This window comes from Anarrhichthys ocellatus, unplaced genomic scaffold, assembly GCF_004355925.1.
Source record: "Anarrhichthys ocellatus isolate YVR2014 unplaced genomic scaffold, GSC_Weel_1.0 scaffold20, whole genome shotgun sequence".
Lineage (NCBI taxonomy): Eukaryota > Metazoa > Chordata > Actinopteri > Perciformes > Anarhichadidae > Anarrhichthys > Anarrhichthys ocellatus.
Window position 1 is genome coordinate 5,759,158 of NW_022280050.1, and position 24,351 is coordinate 5,783,508.

General features: G+C 38.6%; 1 protein-coding gene across 2 annotated transcripts in view; it reads right to left on the reverse strand.

Moving 5' to 3' along the window:
- stk39 (serine threonine kinase 39) overlaps positions 1–24,351 on the reverse strand; it is a 27,401-nt gene continuing 3,050 nt past the window's right edge. For both annotated transcript variants that reach the window (XM_031858675.1, XM_031858676.1), the window contains 17 exons: positions 22,813–22,925; positions 22,387–22,495; positions 21,599–21,737; positions 21,146–21,201; positions 20,738–20,847; positions 20,393–20,494; positions 19,847–19,980; positions 19,654–19,702; positions 18,683–18,748; positions 13,817–13,939; positions 13,023–13,052; positions 12,512–12,568; positions 11,584–11,645; positions 5,562–5,614; positions 5,312–5,380; positions 3,942–4,006; positions 1–1,470 (listed from right to left, as the gene is read on the reverse strand). In XM_031858675.1, coding sequence (XP_031714535.1) covers positions 1,396–1,470; positions 3,942–4,006; positions 5,312–5,380; positions 5,562–5,614; positions 11,584–11,645; positions 12,512–12,568; positions 13,023–13,052; positions 13,817–13,939; positions 18,683–18,748; positions 19,654–19,702; positions 19,847–19,980; positions 20,393–20,494; positions 20,738–20,847; positions 21,146–21,201; positions 21,599–21,737; positions 22,387–22,495; positions 22,813–22,925 — 1,412 coding nt within the window. In that variant the 3' untranslated portion in view covers positions 1–1,395. The remainder of the gene's footprint in view (positions 1,471–3,941; positions 4,007–5,311; positions 5,381–5,561; positions 5,615–11,583; positions 11,646–12,511; positions 12,569–13,022; positions 13,053–13,816; positions 13,940–18,682; positions 18,749–19,653; positions 19,703–19,846; positions 19,981–20,392; positions 20,495–20,737; positions 20,848–21,145; positions 21,202–21,598; positions 21,738–22,386; positions 22,496–22,812; positions 22,926–24,351) is intronic.

A 24,351-nucleotide genomic window follows, 5' to 3' on the forward strand; every position in this document is an offset into this window, starting at 1 on the left:
CACTTTTGATTTTTAAATAATAGCAATTCTTTATTGTGGCTCTTCGTCAGAAATTTGACATCAACTGATTATAGAGAGGGAACAAGGGTTATATGCTGAAATGGGACACATACTGTACATAGAAAACACAATAAATTACTTCATAATAAAGAATTAAGTAGAAGTTAATATTTACCATCTCAATACTTAAAAATATTTTAGAGCTGGACTAGTTTGGACAAACAAATGGCTTGTCACCCTTTCAATAGTTGCCTTTTGGTTTCATCTCCAGATGCATTGTCATACAGTACATTTTAGCAACTACTACATTTTTTTGGGAACAAGGGGTTTTGTAGTGCAGCAGGACAGTGCAAGAAAATTAAACTCTTGTGGTTTTGTCATCTGAATACACGTCAACCAGAGCTGATGACATGACTACAGGTTCTGTTGTGTTTCATTTGTCTGATGACAAAAGCACACAAGTTAAACTCGTCTCCAGGGGCTAAGCATCTGCTTGTTGGGTGCACACACTAAGCCCAAAAGTGCATTGTAGCTTGTCTCATTAAGTTAAAATACTTGACTCGAACTGAAATGGTAATCAGCAGGTTCTGCTCTTTGTGTACGCTCACTCATTGTCTACTTTCTTAGGCACAGAAAAATGAACAAGGCACCTCTAACATTTTGAAGCATTAGCACTGTCAAGAGCAGCAAATTAAACACAGTAGCATTCAGGTCTCTTCTATTTTTTTCCTGCACTCTCAAGCATACGGTACCCTTCTTGTCAGTGTAAAACAGGTCTTGACACAGAAATACAACTCATTCTCTTTTTAGACATTCATTATGTTATTGTGAAAATGTGCTTTCCCCCCATAAATTAACTAAATCTTACATTCTGTCAAAGACCCCAGGGAAACTTCACAAATGAGTGCGTTTGTGAGATGCCAGTCAATTTGTTTTCACTATGGCAACAAAACAGCACGAGAAACATCATAAAAATACCTTCTCATTACCTCATTACCTTCGCTGAACACTAAGGTAATGTGATGTAAAACAAGTAAAAGAAAAAAATAAATAAAACATTCAAAGCTACATCTCAATCACCTTATGTCACCACCTGAGTACATCTTTAAGTTCCTGGGCTGTCTCCTGATCCCGCTTTGTGCGCTAGGTTGTGGAATGTTTTTAAGGTTAAAGGTCAGGGGACAGTAAGCAGGGAAGTTGGCGCTAAGGAGGTGTAGGTGGGGCGGTGGCCGAGCTTGGGGGTCAGGGAAGGTGAAAAGGAGTGAGGGAGGAGGGGGGGGTGTGTGTTTTCAGGTAGGGTGCTTGGGAAGATGTTGCAGGAAGTGATGGCATGTTCCTCAGTCTGCCCTGAACTGTCTCCCCACTGTCTCACCTGCTTCAGGCATGAAGAGGGCATCAGCTAACGCTTAGCTGTGCAAAGCCGATCAGCTTCACCTCGTCCGGGATCTCCATGTCGTCGCAGCCAGAAGCCTGCGTGAGGAGGAAGACATGGTGAGGGTCAACGTTGCTACTTCGCATCCTGACACTCTCATCAACATCAACAACACTAATCCTGCAAAAGCTCTCGACCCGCTGTGGTGTTACACCCTGGATTCAACAAGGGATTGAAACAACTGCAAGTTAATTACTTCCCAAAATGTGGATTTTTCCAACAAGATTCTTATTTTAAAAAACTCAACAAACAAACAAATACAACAATGAATTGATCCCACCATCTAATCGTGTGTATAGCCAAAGCCTGAACAATCAATTATCTCCTGTTAAGCAACATTTTCTAAAAACCACAGCACCCAGCTGTTTTAGGAACGTACGTATATTTCTATCAAAGTATGAAATGCATTTGGAAACTATTATTTTATTAGTTATTATTTATAATTGATAACAGTTATTACTTAAAGTAAGTATTGAGAAATGGAAGCGTGACTGGTTTTGGTCTTTTCATGAGTATTATTGACAATGACAGAAATATAAAATATTGCAAGCATTATTTTCGAACTATCATTTTTAGGCCGTGCATATTTTAATGATATTGTTCTAAAAGGTTTTTAAAAATTGCAGACTTACAATTGTATAATGTCAGTGAGTGTTTTTTAATGTGGATGGTAACATCTGGCCAATAGCCAATCTGCTAAGTTTTAGTGCTATGTCAGCAGAACCTTATCCGGTCACAACATCGCTATCGTGCAGTTGGATTAAATGTGTAAATAAAACATTTTGAAGTTTAAGTGCTTGGATCTCTGCATATCTGTACATTTATATCACTTATCATATATCATCAAACTGTATGTATCATACAAACAATCAATACGTCTACTTTTGGTCAGGGGTTGCTTTTCATGGTTTGAGCTCGTCTCCTTAGTTCCAATGAAGAATTCTTAATGCAAGAGTATACAGGTCTTATCACCCAACATCTCTCCCTATCTTCTCTACTCCTGGCTGGATGGGAAAAACCCAGGAATGGATCCCGTTATTGCAGCAGAGTATTATCCATGATTTTGCAATAAAATGTTCAACGATCACTCATGGTTATAATGTTCAAAAAGGCTGTAACTATGTTGAGGTGTCTACATATATTTGGCCATGTATTGCATCATCCCTAAACTTACCAGCTCCCAGTGAAAAAGCACAATATTTATTTTACCCACAGTTCAACCTTCCAGCACCTGCATCTCACCCCAATTTCAGGCAGCTTAGATGCAATTCGCAGAGGCAATATTGAAGGCAGTGTGCATTTAGATCTGTTGAAGGAAGTTTTTCTTTCTCATTCAGCTCTCCTTGTGTGGAGAAGCCAGTGTGAATGGGTGGCCTAACACCTGCCGGCCTTTTGCAATTCACACCTGATTGGGGAGAGACGCTCCATCTCTGTGGGGGACTGAGAGCTCTGCAGTTGTCTGATCAACATGGAGGGATGTGAAAACAGGTAGTCTATAGTGACCTCTTCTTCACTTAGGTCATTAAGTTGCTCTAGTGCCACCCACACCATAAATTGCCTGTATAAAGTGTTATGAACGGTCCCCGTGGCGAGGGTAATTATTCACACTCCCTGGGTTTTGGGACCCTGCACTCGTAACTCTAGGTTTAGAAAGCCCCAGTTGAGCCGCAGTGAGGATTTTACAATGTCTGCAGTGGAACAGGGTTAACATATGGAAATGGCAGCATGCCCATATATCTACATGGCGTGCCCCGTACCGGCCTCACTCTGCCTCTCTAGAGACTGGTCCACCGGCAACACTCACTAGCTGCCGATGAGGCAAACATGGCAGAAAGGTAAAGCACTGTGACCCAAAGCACAGCTGTTGTTTACCCACAATCACAGAAAGGTCAATAAGACAGAATTTACATATTTTTGTCAAATCCAAAAGTGACAAAAAAATTGTCACTGTTTTTCTAATAGTTATACAAAGGTGACTTCTTAAAATGGCACATAGGCGACATGCACTGAGTCTTTCTCTGTCTGTGCATTTTGAAAAAAATCTTCTCTTCTGCAACGTTAGTACCAGGGAAAGCCACTGTCATCTAAAAAGCTTCTTTTGAAACGAAGTGTGGATGGAGTTATTTTCTTCACCCGATCCGGTAGCTGGGAGTTTTCTTCAACATAATAGTCACTTACGTCATGCAAAGCTAATTAAGTTTTTTGCTGCAAATTGTCTGCGTGCTTTACTTTGCTTGGTTGAGTTCTGCTTTTTTTGTTCCGCCTACATAACTTAATTAACAACGCCCCCTCCTATTAATAAGTAACACTAACACAACATTCTTTAAATAATTTATGAACTGAAAAGCATTCAGCAACAGATGTTGGTTCATGCTGAAGCCTTTCTAATAACTCAAACCCTCACATTCCTCACTGAACCTTTCATTAAAAAGCTGTTTATTTCTTGACTTTGTCGACCAGGATGAACCCAGGAGGGTTGTCATCAGCCATCAATCATTTGGAAACTCACCAGCTTAAAGGTCAATACTTTGTAGGTAGTTGGGTCATCTACAATCTTCTGAAGGTTCGCAGAAACTGTAATGTAGAGGGCGTACAATAACATTATGTTCAAATAACATCAAACATTTCAGTACATGTTGTACAACAGAAGAACAGAAGTTTAGTGTCACTAATAACACTAGAAGATATTTTTCAACCAAATTAATATATATATACTGTCTTTAGTACATGGGCTGAAAAAGGATTCGTTAATTCTGGCAAATGTTCACTGAATATGAGATGGATTCTTTTGAAGATATTTCTTAACAATATAATATACCAAATAATCATTTTATAGATACTTGCAAATAAGAAGTGATCAAAAAGTAAACAGATACAAGAATATTCATCCACTTTTGAAACATGTCATGAGCTATTACAATGGAACATTTAAAAATGCAATGGCCACTAGAATAAAATCTTACAAGAGAAAGAAGAGACAACAGCTGGGAACACAAATAACCGATGAAGAATGGAAACAGACGTCCAATTAAATTCACAAATTTACCAATTCTTTATTTTGAGAGAATTTGCTTGGAAAATATATATGAGATACTCCGTCACCCCAGAAATGATTAATTTTATTATATTAAATATATAAAAAGATTAAGATTGCAGTGCTGAAAGAACTGTGCGGAAAGTAATACAAATTATTAAACACATTTTGGTTAGATGACCTTTAGTTCATAGAGGGGTATTTTTTTAACAGAAAAACTCTGTATATGAAGCCAGCACATATCAGACTAGGACAACTTCCAACTGCTCTTAGTCAAGATGAAAATAATCTATTAATAATCTCGAGAATTACAGCAATGAAGGAAATGACGAAAAGGGTGGAGAGAAAAAACTAAAATCCCAGATTTAATGAAATAAAAAAGTATGATTCATGAAGTACAACTCATGGAAAAAGGGACTCACATAGTAAGGAATATGGAAGATGTGTTTGAAATAGAGGTGGGTTTTAGATGATGGGAAATTATAATTTCCTCGAGGCACCGGACTAGGAGGTGGAGTTTCAGCCATCTTTAACTCAAGCCTATTAATCAACCCTAAGCCTAAACTAAATTATAACTTACAACATTGTTTGTCTAGTGGGGTTGTTATTTTGTAATTTTTTAACATATTTTCTTTTCATGAATTTTAGATTTGGAAGCAGCTAGCTGCATATATAAACATCATACTAAAAATATATATCTATACAGTATGTATAGATATATATTTCTATATGTATGTATTTCTATGTATTTTAGCTATGTCAGGTTATGTGGACTAATGAAATAAAACGCCATGTCATCTCAGTATGGCAACACAATTCACCAGAATAAAAATGTGTAACATTACCAACTACAACATCAAGCCCGTTGACCAGGCCAGCCGAGATCAGTTCCTGGGAAACGCCTTCAGCTGTGTCTAGTGAGGGAGTAAAATGACAATTAGGCCTGCAGCATTCCCCTTAGAAGGAAATTGTGTTAGATATTGAATTAGATAAAGAGCACAAACACTGCCATTACCCACACAACAATTCACAGCGCCTGAAGATGTTATCACAAAGGGAATAGCACATTTATATCCATATAGGCAGAGCTCTTACCTCGGCCAGGAGTGAATTCAAACCGGATGTCATTAAGCTCCTTTCTAGAGTTCCTGAAAGAAGAGTCAGAAAAGTGTGATTGCACAAGGAGTATCTAAAATGTCAGATATGCATTTTTTGCCGCTCTGTCTATTAACAGCTGACTTTTAATGGGTCTCCTGTGGCAACAAAAACAAGGAGCAACATTTAAAAGACGCAGAGACAAGACTGAAGCTGCAGAACATTAGGAAACAACCATGAGACAGGGGCTGAGTGGAGACATGAAAATTACTATGTGAACTAGCTGAACCTGCATTCAATTATTTTTGTTGGCCACATGGGGGCAGTGGAAACAAGCTGTAAACACAACATTGACATACTATCATGAATTGATGTGGTGAACATGCTGCCAACAGTGGTATATTTACTCACCAAGCAGCGATATTGACATTCATTTTGAGTTGTGTTTGTGTTCACCTAACAAATGGCAGTCTAATATTTGCTCTACTTTAGACGCTGTTTTTGGAAAATGTAATAATAACTGCTACATTTTTGCTCCCCTATGTACACCTGCCAGTCACAATCTTTGTCAGTGTGTCATTTGGTGCTGGACAGGATTTTATTGGTTTGTTTTTTTTTTGCTGGAAAAGGCACTGATAGGAGCTGTGAGAGTGAACTAAAACAGTAAATTCACTGGCAAGAAAACCAAATAAATGAGCTGAAAGGCACTAAAATGCTCCGAAGAGATGATGTCACTACCAGCTACTCCTTTCATGTCACACAGTCAGTTTGATTCATTGTTTGAAATAGATGTGAATCACCTTTTTACAATGATTAGGTAAATGAGTTGCCACAAAAAGGTAATGGACATTATACTGAAAATTAATTTTTCCCCACTTTGTAAAGACAATATTGTCCCCTATTGGGAAAAGGTGCTGTAGCACTGGATGAACAAACTACAGAGAACATGCAGAAGACATGTCTGAGTGGTTTTCCACATACTGAGCTGTATAAAGGTGACAGCTGTCTAACTGCTTTTCCTGCATAACTCACACCTGCTGCATCCACTGAGATAAAAGAGGAGATAAAAAAGTTACTGTAAACTAAACTCAAAACTACTGTACATGAAGAACTGCAGGAAATGTTGGCATCTGCTTATCTGAGTGCATTTAACTGTTCAGAGTGTGTGCTCTGTGATTCTGTGAAGATTAGATGCGACTCAATGGGATTTTAGTTTTTACATAATGCTATAATGTAGCTGCAACTGTGAGGTGGTACATCGTATCCTCAACCCTAGACTGCAGTAAAATGTAAAAAAAACAAAACAGGCCCGTATCAATCCAGCTTGCTTGATTGCATCAATGAAATGTGCCCTGCAGCCTCTTTGCAGCATCAGCTTGCATTCATTTGCATCACTTGCATTTGAAATCTATCTTCAGAATTTGTGTGTGACGGGGGAGTAGCCGGGTGCTGATAAATGCAGGACGTGCAGTGCTGCCCAAAAGAAGTGTGGCAGGAGAAGATTAATTTGGTTTGTAGGTTAAATAAATCACACGGCCAGCCTACAACTTTCAGTTGAGATTAGAGCCATAATTCAACACATTCATAAGTAAAGACATATCTGCAATGAGGTTGTTAGTAGAAAGTCTATACAACACGGCGGGAGTGAGAATTTCATATCAGCTTGGCTTTTTTTTCGAGAGTTGCATTTTGAAAAAGAAAAAAAACGGTAAGCAGCAGTGGAGCAGATGGACGTAAACAACATTTATTTTCCCAGGAGAAGAAGCAGAGGGTGCACGTTGCCAAGGCTGTCAAGGCAACATGTATGGAAATAGGATGAAAATCTTTCCCAAATAAATCATGACTATAATCTGCATCCTTTTTAAATACCACTCTGAAGAGGGAATGTTTCTTTCAACAGCAGTAAAATTAGCATTTCACCCACCAACCCAACATTTTAGTTTTGACACATTGTGAGCTGACTTGCGTTAGTATGTGAGATGACTGGACAATGACAGGTTTATGACAAATCATTTTGAATGAAAAAGGTACAGCGTGATCATTCTGCGTTCTCACTACGAAACATGTCTGTCCTTTTAGGTAAAGGCTTCAAAAAGCATTTAATTGGCAAACAATCTTTTAAAATAGTCCCACATGTACACCAGGTATATGGTTTGTCAATACATCCCAGACATGCATTTGCTGGCTGTCACAGAGGTGGCCGTGGAGCCAACTGGGATTTTCAGGCAGGAAAAATAAATATATCGCAGAAAAATGCAACACACAGATGCCCTACTGTGTTGATGCACAGCTTTACTCCACACTTCATGTCACACTGACAGAGAGGCAAATTTCTTACGCACACTAACAAAACAGTTAATATAGAGAATCCACTGTTATGACATGAAAAAGTACCTAAATCTCATATCTTAATAGCATATCACATGGCAGAAAGCATACGAAAAGGAATACGTTCAGGCAAGCAATTATATGCACTAATTACAGATTAAATCCAGGTTTTGCACAGATAAAAAAAAAGTTTTGTACTTGCAAAAAACTGTGTGTTGAAACATTAAAAGGGAAAAGGGAAGCAACTAACCCTTACTGGTAAAGCTATATTTTAAGGATCAATAATTTCCCTATATTTTCCTTATCATTTCCAAGCATCTTCCTGGAAAGAACCATGGTATTTGTTATTAATTATTGGAAAAAAATCCTCTAGTCTCTCAACTATCTATTTTCTTTAGTGAAAAAAGATATGACAGATGAAACCAGTCACGACATAGCTAAATACATTGGGTGACGTGATATCGGAGCCATGTTGTGGTATTTTCTTTGTCACCTCTGTATTGTCTTTATTTCTTTCATTTCCCATTTTCTTCTCAATTTGGATAATACCTTTACTTATGCTGCGTGAGACAGGGGTTTCCCGTCTTTAGCCGCCCCCAGGCACTGGAGAGGAAGCTGGCTGTCAGAGGTCACATCCAGTTAATTAATTCTAACTAATTGCTGGCGGATCCCGAGGGTTTATAGCGAATGAGGGATCATGGACTTGTTATTGTACTAGCAGTGAGATGGCAGCAAGCTGTAAACTTCAGGCTAATGTCTGACATTGCAGGCACCAACCTTTCTCTAAAATTGATCAAGAATCTATTTTAGGAGCTACTATGACATAATTATGTCGAGTTCTAGTTACCCTATTACATAGAAGAACCTTTAGAAAACATGTAAGTGTCACCTCCAGACTGAACTGCTTCGTGAAATCAATTTGCAGCTGTGCTATTTTGGCCATTTAAGCTCCAATGACAATGCACCAACAGCAAGCATATTATGCAAGTCTGAACTTCTCCTTCAAACTGCTGACTACACTGTTCTCAGGAGACCTCGGTGCCTTTGTAAAAAAAAAAAAAAGGAAAAAGATTGAATGAGTTCCAAGTTAAATGTTGACAAATATCCAATCATGCTGCTGATCCCCCATTTCCGCTACAGAGGGGATCGTATTACCATAAATTCATGCTAATCAGCTAAACTCCCTTATCAGAAGAGAGTGGAGACAATCTAGCTGTTTATTTTGCTCTCTCAGATGCAATTATTTTCATGGATTCACTATTTAACATTATGATTTTCCCAATTGGGGTTGATTGGTTGTTTTTTTCCCGACTTACTTATGTGTTAGTTTTATATCTTACCTGACAACTGACGACCTGACCCAGATGTTAAAAAACATTAGAGAAACCCGGCAGCAAAAAGTGCTTTAAAGGGGACAGTTCCCCCAAAAATCCAAAAAAAAAATCTTTTCTTACCTGTAACACTATTCATCAGTCTAGCTTGTTTTTGAGTGAGTTGCCTAGTTTTGGAGATATCGGCTGCAGAGATGTCTACCTTCTCTATATGGCACTCGGCTTGTGGCGCTCAAAACACCAAATAAATTGCAAAAGAAACAGAGAATTATATTTCTTTTGTCTCTTTCTAATGGCCATCAAGGGGCAACTCCTCTGCTTGCAAAAGGTCTTTGAAAAAGTAACCTTAAATAAAGCATGATGTTCATTTCGTAAATTTTGGTCCAAATTAGATGAGTTGTACGTATCTTAAAACTTTAACCCTTTCACGGTGTGTTTCAATTCTAACCGTTTTGGTCACATAAAAATGTCTTATTCAGCGTTTGATTTGAATTAGCTCCACCCTCTCGTGTCACTTTGCAAAAAGCCATGATGGCAAACTCAAGGCGTCAGAACGGCGGCCCACAAACCAATGGGTGTTGTCCCAGTGACTGTGTCTACTTCTCATATGAGAGAAACTAGCAAGAGTAAGCTACATTTTAAAAATTGTCCAACCGAAAATCTAAGCCCAGTGTTGCCAACTCTTTTTCTGATGACAGCTAGCAGCACTAAATCCAAAAGTTGTCAAATCTAGCACTATAGTCGCCAAGTTGGTAACATGAAAGTCTGTCCCTTCCGGCCTTGTTTCCAAGGTTATTACTATGAACGTAAACATATCAAAATGACAACAAACATGGCTATTGTTAGTAATCATTGTTAGGCTTATTGCAGCACTGTGACAGCCGAAGATATCAGATTTCTTTGTTTTGTCAGAGCATATCATTTGTTGATTGTTGTTGGGATGTAAACAACAACAAAAAACATTTCTCAAATACAGCATTCTATTCGTGACCATATATCTCTTGTTTGTATTTCTGCTGCTCAGATGGTTGTAACTTTGTTGGTAGTACAAAGAACAGCATTTGCAGGATAAATTGTACACGAGGAGAGGCTTGATATTGATGTTATTAATCCGTTCAAAAGGTTTTTTGTATCTTGCTGCTACTTCAAATATAATATGATGTTCTTTCAACTGTATTACTTTTAGTCAAGAGGAATACAAAGCATAATAGGAAAATCCTATCCTATATCATACTGGAGAGCATGTCCAAGAAGAGTGCATAGTGAAAGGCCACAATAATCCACCAGGGCATATATTAGCCTTTGAAAACCTCATATGTTGAAGAGTAAATGTGATCAGGCTTCATGGCTTTACATCTAAGAAGGCATCCATCACATGTTTGCATCTCTAATACTGAATATTCCATCTGACAGACCAGAGAGATGATCTGACAGCCTAATCCTGGGATTATATTAAATACAGTGAACGCATTTCTCTGTAGAAATTAATTCATTTTCCACCCAATTCTGCTTTGACACCTTTTTAAAAACTAATTCTGAAGTTAACAGGACAACAGTATTTCTTTTGTTTTGTTTAATACAAGCTGCAATGGGAGTTAATGTTTTAATTGTAGTAATTGATACAATCACATCTAATTTGCATATTGTGTTTGAGCTACCCAATCCACAGATTGAGCAAATGCAATTAAATCCATGAAACTTAAAAAGACCAAACCATCAAAACTGACAATTCATTTTAATCACCAGGTTAGAATAATGACTCTTCACCAGCCACCAAACAGTGAGCTGCCCCCTGTTGCATGCCGGCAGAGTGTATTTCAGATGTCTGTTCGACCATGAGTGTGCTCTGCGACCAGCTCATCGGAGAAATACAGGCAACGCTACTGTCAAAAAATGCACTATTGTCTGTGTGTTGAACCCCTAAAATGTGTACAGGAAGTGTCCACATTGATCATTCTGAGGCCAAATCACAAGCCTCCACTTTTCCATTAAAATGTATTCGTGAACAGTAACGCCTGGGATACTAAAGCAAGAAGCAACGCGTGCTATGAAAGAAGGAAAGCAGATTGTGGAGCACAGCCAGAAAAGCAATGGAGTGTAACCCACTCCTCCCTACAACACAACCGGTGAGGCAAAGTGAGATGAAAGGATCCATGACTATGCCAGATCCCCTCTCTAGCAGGCAAAGATCATTAGGTCTATTAATGGCCTGCATGTTTAGCACAAAGCGAAGTGATGATTCGTGCAGAAACATAATAACTAATTTTATGCATTTCAGCTTATACTCCACAGAAACAGCGAAGATTGCCTTGTGTATCAACCGATGATTGAGAAAACGATCTGAAAACAACTATCTGTCTCACCTTAGCCGTAGCACCATGTTCACAGCACCTTCAATGTAGGGTCTGTTCCCGTACGGTTCGACCTGCACGAGAAAACATCTGATGATGAGGCAGTTTGCGTGGCACACTAATGGACATCGAGATCAGACCAACAAAAACATTTTAAAGAAGCTTTAGGCACAGCTTGTACTGCATAGAAAGAGGTTCTGTAAGATGAAAATATAGTCAGAAACACTTTTTAATGACGGCACACTGTGCCCATGTGGTTTATTTTTCTGAAAAATGTCTCATGTTTGTCGCAGCTGCAGGAAAAGTTGTTTGGGAAAAGAAAAGGAAGAATACATAAGGGATGATAGCGATACCTGGGCTTTGGATATTGGCCAATAGCGAGCAACGATCTGATACCAGTGTTGACTTTAACATTGCATTTCTAACTATGTAAAACAAAATGTAACAAATAAATACTATAGATACAAATGTACTGAATTGTTATATATTAAGATAATGGTGTCCAATACCAGATAAGCCTCCGGCAAAGAATGGACTTTAGGGGTAAGAAATGACGGCTGAGTAACTGTCTGACTGGAGAACAGGACGACACCTCAAACTGCTTTGGCTTCTTTTCAAAAAAAGACGACAGCCTCAGAAAATAGGTTGCAATGGCAGTGAGTCTTTAGATGAGATACACTCAGACACTGAGTTGGCACAGCCAGGCAGACAGCCATTTACTCTGAGTTACTACTGCTGAGAGCATCCCTCCAGGAGACCAACATTCATACACGTACACACGCACATATCCTCCTACCTACACGCATGCACAGACAGACACACACACACAAGCACAGCGCAGTATGCACACCCACGGACGTACACACACACACACAGGCAATCACTGTGGCATCAAGGTCGTTGAATCATGACAAATTAGTGCTGCTGCAGAATCCCTCACCTGGGGATGCTGAATAGACAACCCTTCAATAGGGACATTGTTGGCATTCTCCTCATTCTAGGAGGAACATAATGAGAGGCATTATTGTGAAAATGCTATTACATCCTTGGTGAAAAGCAATACAAAATGATATATATATATAAATATAATATATATATATATTTAAAAAATGTTGGAACAGGAAAGTCATCTCAAAATAATCCACGAGGAGCAATTTGCTGGCTTTGTCAGACTCTCTAAAACAGGTGCTTGACTGTTTTGATTAAACTGTATAAAAGTGTGTGTGGTGCAATAAACATTCATAATTAAGTTCATTATTCTTAGACAAGCGTCAGCCAAAGTAGGCAATTTAATTGCATTTCCAAAAATACCCTTCTGCCAAGATATCAAGTTATACAGCAGCAGAAAGGATAAGGCTTATTTGTCTACTTGACTTTTAACCAAAATACAAAAACAAGTATTTATATTGCTGGTTGCATTTTAAAATTGGTATATGAGAGAGCTAACTTACATCTTTGGCCTCATCTCTGACCCTTCGTGACTGGAGGGAAAAATCAAACACACATTTAGATTGTTTTATATCACACAGCAATAATAATGACTTATTTCCTTTTTCAGTTTCTCAATGGGCAGAAATCTTGTAAAACCTCGGTTTTTATATATTTGTTTCTCCAGCTTTCAGTCCAAAACTTTTTTCCGCTTTTCTTTTTTTCTGAAAAAATAACAGTACAACTGCTATCATCAGAAACAAGCCTGTGATCGATGAAAAGAAACTAAAAACACAACCTTGTAAAATGCTATCATCCACAACGTAGAACATCTTAAACTTCATCTTAACTTCTGGTAACATGTGATTTGTTGCATCACACGTTAAAGCTGGGAATCTCTATCAAAGGGCTCTTTGATCATGGCTGCCTACTTCCTCCTGTCTCAAATCCTTGCAGCTATCCTCCAGCTCATTACAGCGACCTTATGACAGGCTCTCAGAGTTAAGCCATCTGCTCTCCCAAAACAAAAAAAACATACTGATCAGGGAGGGAAGGAATGTGCAGGTTCAAAGACAGAGGGGAGGCTACATAACGTACGGGTAACAACACCTTAACTACTCAAAGTGTGAATATAAATGTGCATGTTGTAGTTCTGTTACAATGACAAATGAAGCTGAATCTAAAAAATAATCTCGATGATGAATGATGTGTTATAAAACTTAATAACACTTGTTAATTTGAAGATGACTATAAGAATCCTGAGTAAATATGAAAGAATATACACTGCTGAGGCTGGCCTTGGTGGAGTCCCACTCACCCTGCCCTGATTCACCGCGGCTTTACCCTCCTCACTGCTCTCGTCCAGCTCGTCGTCGCTCCACTCCCAGTCTCCATCTTCTGTCTTGTGCAGGTGGCCGCTGGAGCCTGGGACTCTCCGCACCTGGAACGTGACACACAGCCAGCACACTTAATGACGTCATTCGTAGTTATTAATTGAACACGTATGTACATTGTGGTTTACCCATGATTTTCGTAGCCCTTAAATTTAGAGCACTGGAACCCCTGTGATGAGCGGAGAAAAACAACTGGCAACCCCAGCTGCATGTTTGTAACATAAGTTTATTTGCAAAGACACATTCAACTCACTGAGCCTGTTTAATAAATCTGACTGCAACATATTGCTGCCGCCAAAGAATCTGGCCAGTTTCTCGCTATTACTACATACCAAATGATGCAGATTTTACAAAAACAATGTCTTGTTATTTCACAAAATCTACAAATATTATTGAAAAAAACATGTAACAAGGTAAATGACATTGTAGCCTACATCGGTAAAGATAAAGTGTTCTGTTAACAAAAAAAGTTTCTTTTAAAATGAAAATAATTTGTTATGTATAGTAATAATTAAAAAATATCTCTTAACAACATAAAACATATTGTAGGTTGAATATACTATTGGTTCATTTTCAAAGGTGACTGGTATGAATGTCATCACAACATTGGTGGTATACACTTTGCTGACATACAAAACTGCTCAGTACCACAATAGAAACCATACAGTTGCTTTAAGTAATTGGATCAGTTTAGTAGGCTCAGCTTGGGTACAGCACAATGAGTACAGCATAGTACAAGGAACAACTCCATAAATCAGAGTCATTGGTAAAGCCTGTGACTTGTTGCAGCTCTACAGTCCGGAGGAGTTTGTAAGGCAAGAAAAACGTGACTAGTGTAGCAGTATGAGGTAAGATAAGAGAACACCAGCATTGCAGAAAAGACAGCATATATGTAACTGTAAGGGTCAGGGTATATAAATGCCCCAGCGTTAAACTGAGTTAAAGTTGAAGAAGCACTAACGCTGTGGTACTGTCAGGTTATTTTTCCAAACCAGACATAGAGCCAAGGTTCCCCCAGTCCTTCTCAGGGTCCGTAAGCAAAACAGACACAGATCAATGCACCCAGCAGCCACACATGATCACCAGACCGACACCAAACACGCAGCTAACAAAATCATCCCACTGTAAAATGTATGGAAATGTGTTTGAGTATGAATAGAAACGTTGTTCAGAATGTGAAAGTGTTGATAAATGCTGATATCAGGATTTGCAGAGAACAATAACTGATGATAACTGAGCCCCCTTCAGGTAAAATGCCCTGTATTTGAACTCAAGTTTCAAGAGGCTTCCATACAGAACTTAATCAGTATTCCACAATGATTTGTACACTGGACCATACATTTGGACTCAATATCAATCCTTTTATAATTTCCAACTTTTCATGAAGTAACAAATCATTTATTCAAGCCCACATTGGTTGTAAGCCACAATAAAGACTGTATTGTGGGTGTCAGGGTGCCCTCTGCTGGTTACTCAACTCACATGTACCTAGTTCATAACTTCATATTAAATTACTCTATGATGTTTTTTTACAGTCATATTTCAAATAGAGACTATTTCCTGTATTCCTCACGTCCGTCATGTTTTCAGGGAAACCATTCCTGCGTTTCTCCCTCCTTTTCATACAAGTATTCATTTCAAATTACTTTGTTGGTGACAGCTGACCGGAGGATCTGTCATCTCCTTTTCATTCAATAATCAAGGAGAAGTTGGGTATCATTTAAAGTGTGGTTATGTATCAGCAGTCTGGCTCTGCAAGCTTTGGGTAATGTTTGCTTCATGAATAAGGTAGATGACTCCGTAGGTCAAATCAGCACAAAACAACAAGGTCAGTGGCTCTGTGGCTCGTACATTTCATCCACCGAACATATCAAGTGAACCAGGCATTACCTGGCTGGATTTACTGTCACGCATCAAAATAAAGTGTATTGATAACAGTAAGCGTTCAGCAATTGTGCATTTCCATTTTGGGCTAAAATGACTCCACAGCATACAGTGGTGTATAAAGTACCCAAAAGCCATACTTGAGTAAAAGTAAAGATACCTTACTGGAAAATTACTCCAGTAAAAGTAAAAGTCACCTATTAGAATACTACTTGAGTAAAAGTCTTAAATTATCTGATATTTATTGTACTTAAGTATCAAAAGTAATTTTCTGATATTAAATTTACTTAAGTATTGAAAGTAAAAGTACAAGTAAATGCTGTTAATAAAAAAGCAAAGGGTCAGAATTTTGAGAATTATGAAGTTGATTCTTTTAAGTGCTGTGGCCACCAGGACCAAGGACATGGAGCTGTGTTGACAATAATTGGGTTGGCTGTGATCCATCCAGGAGCAACAATGTTCAACATAATATATTGTACATAAGTATACTTTTTCATCTACTATGAACTTATCATCATAATTCTCCGAAAAGCAATATGACACTATGAAGGAGTTGTAACAGTGCGTTTATAAGTATCCTCATTCCGACTAGAGGATGTAGAGGGCAAATGCATAATGTTGTGTTCAGCAAAATATATCCACTTGATGCATCAGGTCAGTGTTGTGAGAAAGGACGCCTGCCTTGTAAACTCCTATGGGCCTGAGTTGAACACAATAGGCAAAGGTTTTGCTCAAGCTGAATCTGCAATTGGGCGACTGCTCCCATCATAACTCCATCTGATCATCCACAAAATGACTCAAATATCAAAACATGATCAATACTAAAGCAGCACCGAAAGTAACAACCCAGTCATTACTTGAAACTGAAAAATGTCCTGTTCATCTTCAAAAGACAATTCTACTACAATGTAGCTTCTTTACATTCTAATAGAATGTAAAGAAGCTACATTGTATCAGAATGTAACTTCTTTACATTCTATTAGAATGTAAAGAAGTTACATTGTATCAGAATGTAACTTCTTTACATTCTATTAGAATGTAAAGAAGCTACATTGTATCAGAATGTAACTTCTTTACATTCTATTAGAATGTAAAGAAGCTACATTGTATAGAATGATTCTATTGAAGTTATTCCATTTTTAAATGTTTTAGACGAGTCACTAATCACTTTAAAAGAGTGATTATAGCTGATTTAACTTACAGACATGAGATTGAGCTTCTCATGTCACTCTCTTTATACAATGATATAAATTCATCCCGGTTTTATTGATATCTTACGAAAAGTTACTCCTCATTTTTTGTGCGTTTTTCCTGCAAAAGTCCAGCAACATGAGTCAGTTTTCGCTTGTTACATGCATACTGTCTTTTCAAAATAAACTTCCATCTTCACAGGAAACAACTAAGGTTTAGGCGATGAAACTACTTAGTTGGGTTTAGGAAAAGATTGTGGTTTGCGTTAAAATATCTACGGAAGTGGAGTTGCTTAAGTACGGAAGTCACGTCACAAATAAATCAACATTGGCTTCTCGTTTCACGCACGGCACAAACTGCGGCCTCCTGGAGGAAACAGCAGTGTTTGTTTGACCCATCCACCTCTCCTCATCCCACCCGTCCTGTGTGGAATTCTACTCGTGTTGTCGCTCGCTAGCTTTAGCATATAGCATCCTGGGCATCACTGGGAATCAAAACACCGCGGCTTTGAGAGCACTTGTTTGCAATTGCGCATTAACGTGATTAACCAATGATTTAACTTGCAAGCTAGGACCACTGATTCACCAAACCTGCTTGCTTGCAGTCTGTGTTCCACCACAGTCCCCGACGCTGGTCTCATGATTCATTTTTCTCTAAAGATAGATTTGATTTTGTAGCGAGTAACGAAGGTTTCAGGGGAAATGTATCGCAGTAAAAGTATCAGTTTTCTTTGCAAAATGTAGTGAAGTAAAAGTAAAAGTCAACAGAAATATAAATAGTAAAGTAAAGTACAGATATCCAAAAAAACGACTTAAGTACAGTAACGAAGTATTTCTACTTTGTTACTGTACACCACTGACAGCATATAAGTTCTACTTGTAACAGTGCATTCGCAAAGCGCCATCGTTTTGGATCCAATCTCACGTCGTTTGATTCAGAGATGTAAATACAGTCCAAATTGTGGTAGCTGTAATACACATAAGTGCCTTTCCATTCACTGTAGTGACTGCTCAATGTGCCTGTAGTTACCGCTTTACCCATCAACAAACCTCAACATCATTGTGCCACTCCCACAACAGTTTGCCTCCCTCTTTATTGACACCCTGTCCTGTCTGTGCGTAGCATTAACGTCATACACAGTAGGAGCCCTGCTATCCACTATGCCCTCCATTTACTCCCCAGCAGTCAGTGAATTTCCACCCCTCCACGTGGCCACTCTCGCCTTCCGGCAACGGCCCTCTGATCCCATTCCTGTCCTGGGCATCCAGGCAGAGTGTTAAGTGAAGCCAATATCAGCTGTGCCTGAAAACTGCACTTCCTCCCATTACATTGTGACCAGTGGGCAACTGAAGCAAGCAACCTTGACAATAGAGTGCTCCTTTGTTGTTATCTAATGTTATCAATTAATTTAATCCTGTTTGTCTTTTAGTGTGCCACATACAGAGAGCTGCACTGAGAGCTACTGATGCAAGATGTAAGTACATCTATGCCGTTTGACTCTCCTGCTGCTGTGGCCCATATCTTTACATAATCTACACAACAGTTTAGGCACAAAGTGTTTTAAGGTGCTGAAGAAAGTCAAGAGTGCGTAGCTTTGTGTTGACTGTAAATGCAACACTCTGGTGGACTTCAGTCGATCCCAGCACTCTGCCATAATTTGTTCATGTTTAGTCAATAACTGAGTTATTTTACAGGGACTGTTTGTGTAAACATACCTTCTTCGCTCTCTGGGAAATCTTTGGGGCGCGACACAAAAGCTTTTCAACCAAATATTCTTTGTTCTGCAAGAGAAAAAATACAAATACAAATCAAAATATCATAATTTAAATTACTGAATTGACAGATTAAATGAATCAACACCTAATGATGAGTCACAAAAAATCTAAAGTGTTCTGTTTTGAAGTATATTTGCTCTAAAGTTTGAATGGTGTATGAACGTTTGAAGGTTAAGTTATCTCTTTAAAATGTTCAAAGTTAGACCAGAGACTAAAGCAGTTTGAATGGAAACAATCCGGTGAGGTTGCAGTACTAGATCCTGCTAGATCCTAGACGATACAGATAATTACTCTATTTTGCATTAATGATATTCAGCTTTTGAAAAGCTTTTCATGCCTCTGAACTAGAACATCAGGACACCCTTGTAAACCGTTATGATCAATTACTGACGAAGACGTAGACAATAAGTTTGCACTACAAGCGACAATAGCAACAAAACGGCCAAGTGTTGCTCGGACGGAACGAAATAGGGTGAAACAAAAACATATGATTGGTTGACGCTTCACCACCAGTAGAGACCAGCTCCGCTTTGATTGGTAGCGTGTCACGCCCGTCACACAGCGACAAGTGTTGAGGGTCAGTTTATAGTTTCATGTCACCGGCTTCCATTGAAAGTGACCTCTAGATTGTTGTCATGTCGCTCGTAGTGCGAACACAGTAAAATATATAGAATTGAGGGAAAGATTTAAGTTTTCCTTTTACCATCATTATTTCTACAATAGTATATGATGACAAATACAGTGTCCTTGTACACTTTGTACACTGTATGATGTATCAAAGTAGGTACAACCATCATAAACTTGTCAAAAAACTTGTCAACATACAGGGTTAAATCATTGTTGGAGTTGACATGAGGCCATAAGTGAAATAACAAAATAACAAAACCTTCAAAGATGGATAAAACAAATACCTTGGCCTTTTGGAATAATTTACACTTCAAAAGCTCTGCGGCCGTAGGCCTAAAGATAGAGAAAAGTACACTGTTGAAAATACATCAAAACACAGCTCTCTCTGAATGTTAATCAGGTGCTTTTCATTGACCACAACTTGCATCAGCTCTCTTCACTGAACTATTTGGTTGATTTGTGGAAAGTGGCGCTAACCTTTTGGCAGGATCCTTCTGGAGGCACATAGTTATTAGCTTTCTAAACGATTTGCCGTATCTTTTTAGCATTTCCTTGTCTTCTACTCCCGTCTCTAGAGTGGGCGGATCATTCTGTAGGGTAAGCATTAAAACCTGAAGGACAAAATAAGAAATGGTCAAAACCTCATCCCTCACATTTCAGCAGCAACACAAACATTGTAGATGAGGAAAATAAAGTCAAAGCAGGAAACTGTAGAAGAAATGTTGTGGAAAGCAAAAGCAAAGGCTTCCTTTAAATAAAAGGTTGCCTCTTGATTAGTTGCTTAGCTTTTCCAATTTGAGGCAAACGAAGCACGTCTGAATGTGTCTCTCCACATTTTGTTCTTTGCTAATGATGAAACTTCACAGAAACAAGTTGGTTTAGAGGAAAGTTTAGTACGCCATGAGTTCATGGGCACTGCTTTCTTCTTTCCTTTGAGAGTGCTGCTGAAAGCTACAAAAATAGCTGTGATTAGAACACCACACTGATTAAATAACACCTTATAATAACATCCAGAACACTCACCTTCATGGGAGGGTAGCGGTGATAGGGTGCAGAGCCTGTTGCTAACTCTATGGCTGTAATTCCAAAGCTCCATATATCTGCTTTGAAATCATAGCCTCGAACCTGTGGGTGTAGAATTACAATAATCTGTAATATCAAACGCACTTAAATCTCTAGGGCTTCATGTTTGTCGTAATTTTAGTGGTTTATGTATCAAAATAATTCAACTAATAGCATTATAACAAGAAATGGATTTTCGCAAAGCGTAGCAGCAGCAAGCTCAGGCAAACACATTTGGAGTGAGATATGTTGAACTGTGTGACGTCACCAGCAGCTGCCTTTTCGTATGGGTAGAGATAGACTCACCTGTTCCATCACCTCCGGCGCCATCCAACATGGCGTGCCAACAAAGGTCTTTCGTACTTTATTTCTAGTCATATCTCCACCTGTGGCTAGGAATGCGCTTACTCCAAAATCTGAAAATATAAATAAACAACCAACTGATACCTGAATCCAACGGGTATGTCGAAATGAACACGGGCTGCAGTCAAGGCTTTTTTTTTATCCAACATAAAAGAGACAATATATATGTATATAAATTCAAAATTCAGTGTCAGACTACCTTCATGTGTAAACTAATCTAAAGATGAATCACTTTCTTTATTAGTTCCTAAAATCTGTGAATTCAGTTCCATCTTTTAGGCAGTCCTGCTTTTAGTTTGATTAACTTAAAGAAAACCAGAGTACACCAGGAGTATCACACGCTCAACACACCTGCAATCTGAACAGATCCATCTTCTCCAAGTAGTATGTTCCCAGCTTTCACATCCCTGAGGTCAACAAAACACAAACGCAGTCAGACAACAAAGTCACGTGGAGCAGCATTGATTCTTCCGTTCGTGTAAGCGAGTCCCACCACCAGCCCACCACCATCTGGAACTCTGCCCAAGGGGCTGACGGGGGTTTAAGCCTGCCTCTCAGTGACCTTGAAATACAGAGAACACAACCACTGCACTGCTTGCCAAGAAATATAATTACCCAATTTTACATTTTCTTATAACTTTAGGCATTTGTTTGTTCTCTTATCTAGAGAGTGACAACATTTGATATGTTTATACATTCTTACATTTTCCACTGGGATCTTTATTGCTAAGTTGTCTTGAAATGAGTTTCTTAATTCTTACAATAAAACCAACAATCAACAAGTTGTAATGTTAAAAGTGTTACCGGTGAATCTGCCCATTTCTGTGCAGATAGTCCAGGCCTTCGAGGACTTCTTTTAATATAGAAGCAATTATAGGCTCATCGAGCGCTCGATTTCTGTCCTCATCTTTGTTTGTGTGCTTAATTATATCCAGCATAGAGCCTAAAAAAGACACCGCAGAGCAACAAAGACATTCAGTTTGTTTCTCACATATTAACGACAAACACAAAATCACTTGCAACGTACACATCATTACATGATCAATATCCAGGCACACATTATTCAGCTTCTGTTCATTGCTTGTTGTCCTTTAGACAGTGAAACGTAGACGGCAGTAGATTAAAGTGGGTGACATCACTGCTGTACTTCCTTCACAAGTGAGCCCACGTAAGCTATTTACAATAACATGCAACCAAGTCTGTGCTGCTGCTTCCTAATAACTTTAATAGAGACAGTCTGAATGAATACTTTTTAAAGATTTAGATCTGATGGTTTTTTTAGGATATATATATAATGGGAACTAGTGGTTAAATGCTAATTGGACGTCTCTTTTTGATTATTCTTTGCAAACAAAACGTTTCAACAATCATTTGAATCATAAGTACATGATGGTAATTAAAGTAGTCAAAAGACAATTAGCATACAGTGAATGACTGCACCATTTGAGACAAGTATACAGTATAAGGGAGTTATAACACAGACAGCTGTTGTATTGTCATCAGCAGATCAAAGCACAATCATGTATTATCACATTCACTGAGCTTTCATGTATTATCAAGCCAGAGGATAGGATTTGGCAGCAGAAGCTTACCTCCACTCAGAAGCTTCATGACTAACCAAAGTTCATCCTTCACCACAAAGGAGGTGTAGTAGGTGACAACATTGGGATGGTTGCACTGGCTCATTGCCTGGATTTCTTTCTATTGTGAGAGAGAGAGAACAGGATGACATGTCAAATGATGTTAAAATGGACAGTGAACTTGTCTTTTAATCACAGCTTGTACTTTGTTTGTAACGATCTAAAAGAAGCCTTAGCAACAGGACCTTTTACAACAAAGCACACAACCTTCCAGCAAATGATTCAGTACCACAATCCCTGAGGTGTATCAATGAATATCGTGATTCAAACTTACACGGAACAATAATTATACGTATCAGACGAAAAGTAGCAGTACAGCATTCGATAGTAACACAAAAACACCCACTTAGAAAATGAGCCTGTGTTTATTGTACTCACCAATAACTCATCCATGCTGGTCTGGCATTTTTCCAGGTTTATTCTCTTTATGGCGACGCGCTCCTGTCTGGGGGTACAGAGGGCCGCCTGCACCACAGCTGTGGCCCCGCTGCCTGGAATCACAGGTGCAACAGAGTCCAGACAAAGTGTTTAGGAGCAAAGAGGGACTCACGGCACACACAGCTGGAAGCGTACTATCTCTAAACTCTTAAACTCTTGAATTCAGCATCGCTCTGTGGCTTTCTGGTATTTGTCTGGCCCTCTGTTCCTCGGGTGTCGTGTTTATGTTATGGTATTCATCTTTCCTGCATGCTGGCTGACAATGACACAAGCTGACTTTGAGAACAGCACTATTTTTTCTGCAGTGTGACGGGTTGTTTCGTTTACTTGGCTCATTACAAATCAGGCCACGCTAGGGGGTATAGGGAAGGTGTTCACACCAAGAAGCTGTGACACACAGCATATTGCCTTTCCAACTGTTAGTGGTAGACAAGGTGAGAACACATGAGATCTGACTGCCTAACAGTCCATTATGAGAACTGTGATGAGTCTCACCAACTCATCACAGTCAGCAGCACACAGCTGTGGCGCTACTTCTTATCAGTAATGACATGACATGTTAGCTCATTGCACTGTGCAGGCCATGTGCCAAAAATATTCAGGCAACTTCCTTTTGTGCCTTTTCAGTACATTTGAGATTTTCATCGTTGGGTTATTTCGAAATGAATATTTCTAAAAAAAAAAAACAAGTTCACAATAAGACTGGAATTGAGCATTCTGTGATGTATGCTGGGACATAATAACTTTTTTAAACTCCGAAAAAGTTGAATTACAGGAAGAAAACACAAAAGAAAATACTACAGTAGGCTATATATAACTATTTCATAATCTACAGGCGCAACCACAGTCTCCCAAGTGTTAGTGCCAGAAACACATAAAACACAAGGTCAACCCTGATAACAACATGCAGACTGTATATTGTTAAATGGGTTTATTCTAGCTATGTATATGAACCAGTCTTAACAAGTGAGTGATCGTGTGTAAATTCACTCTGCCTTTGACCCATGGCTTTTGTGATTGTAAGAGCTTTTAAACAATAAGTAAATTAATCATTTACAGAAAATGAATCGCCAACAATTAAATAAAAAAGCATAACATGTGTTTGTTGCAGCTTCTCCAATGTAAAGACTTGCGTCCTTTCTCTGTTCTGTATGATTGGGAATTAAATATATTTTTTAGACTGTTGGTCGGACATAAAAGGCACATTTTTAAGACATCACTCTACGGCTCAGTGAAAATGTGATGGGCATTTTTCACTCTTTTTGAACATTTAACAGACTAAAGTATTCATGTGAAAAATAAACCATGGAGTAATAATAGTTTAATTATACATTTAATTATAGTACAGCCCTGCTAGTCGAGTCTCTCACTTTTTTTTCAGGCTTTAAGTTTTAGTGATGTTAAAATATGTTTACTATTAAACTCACTCACTATTAAAACAATTACTATTATGATCATAAACATTAACTATATCATAAT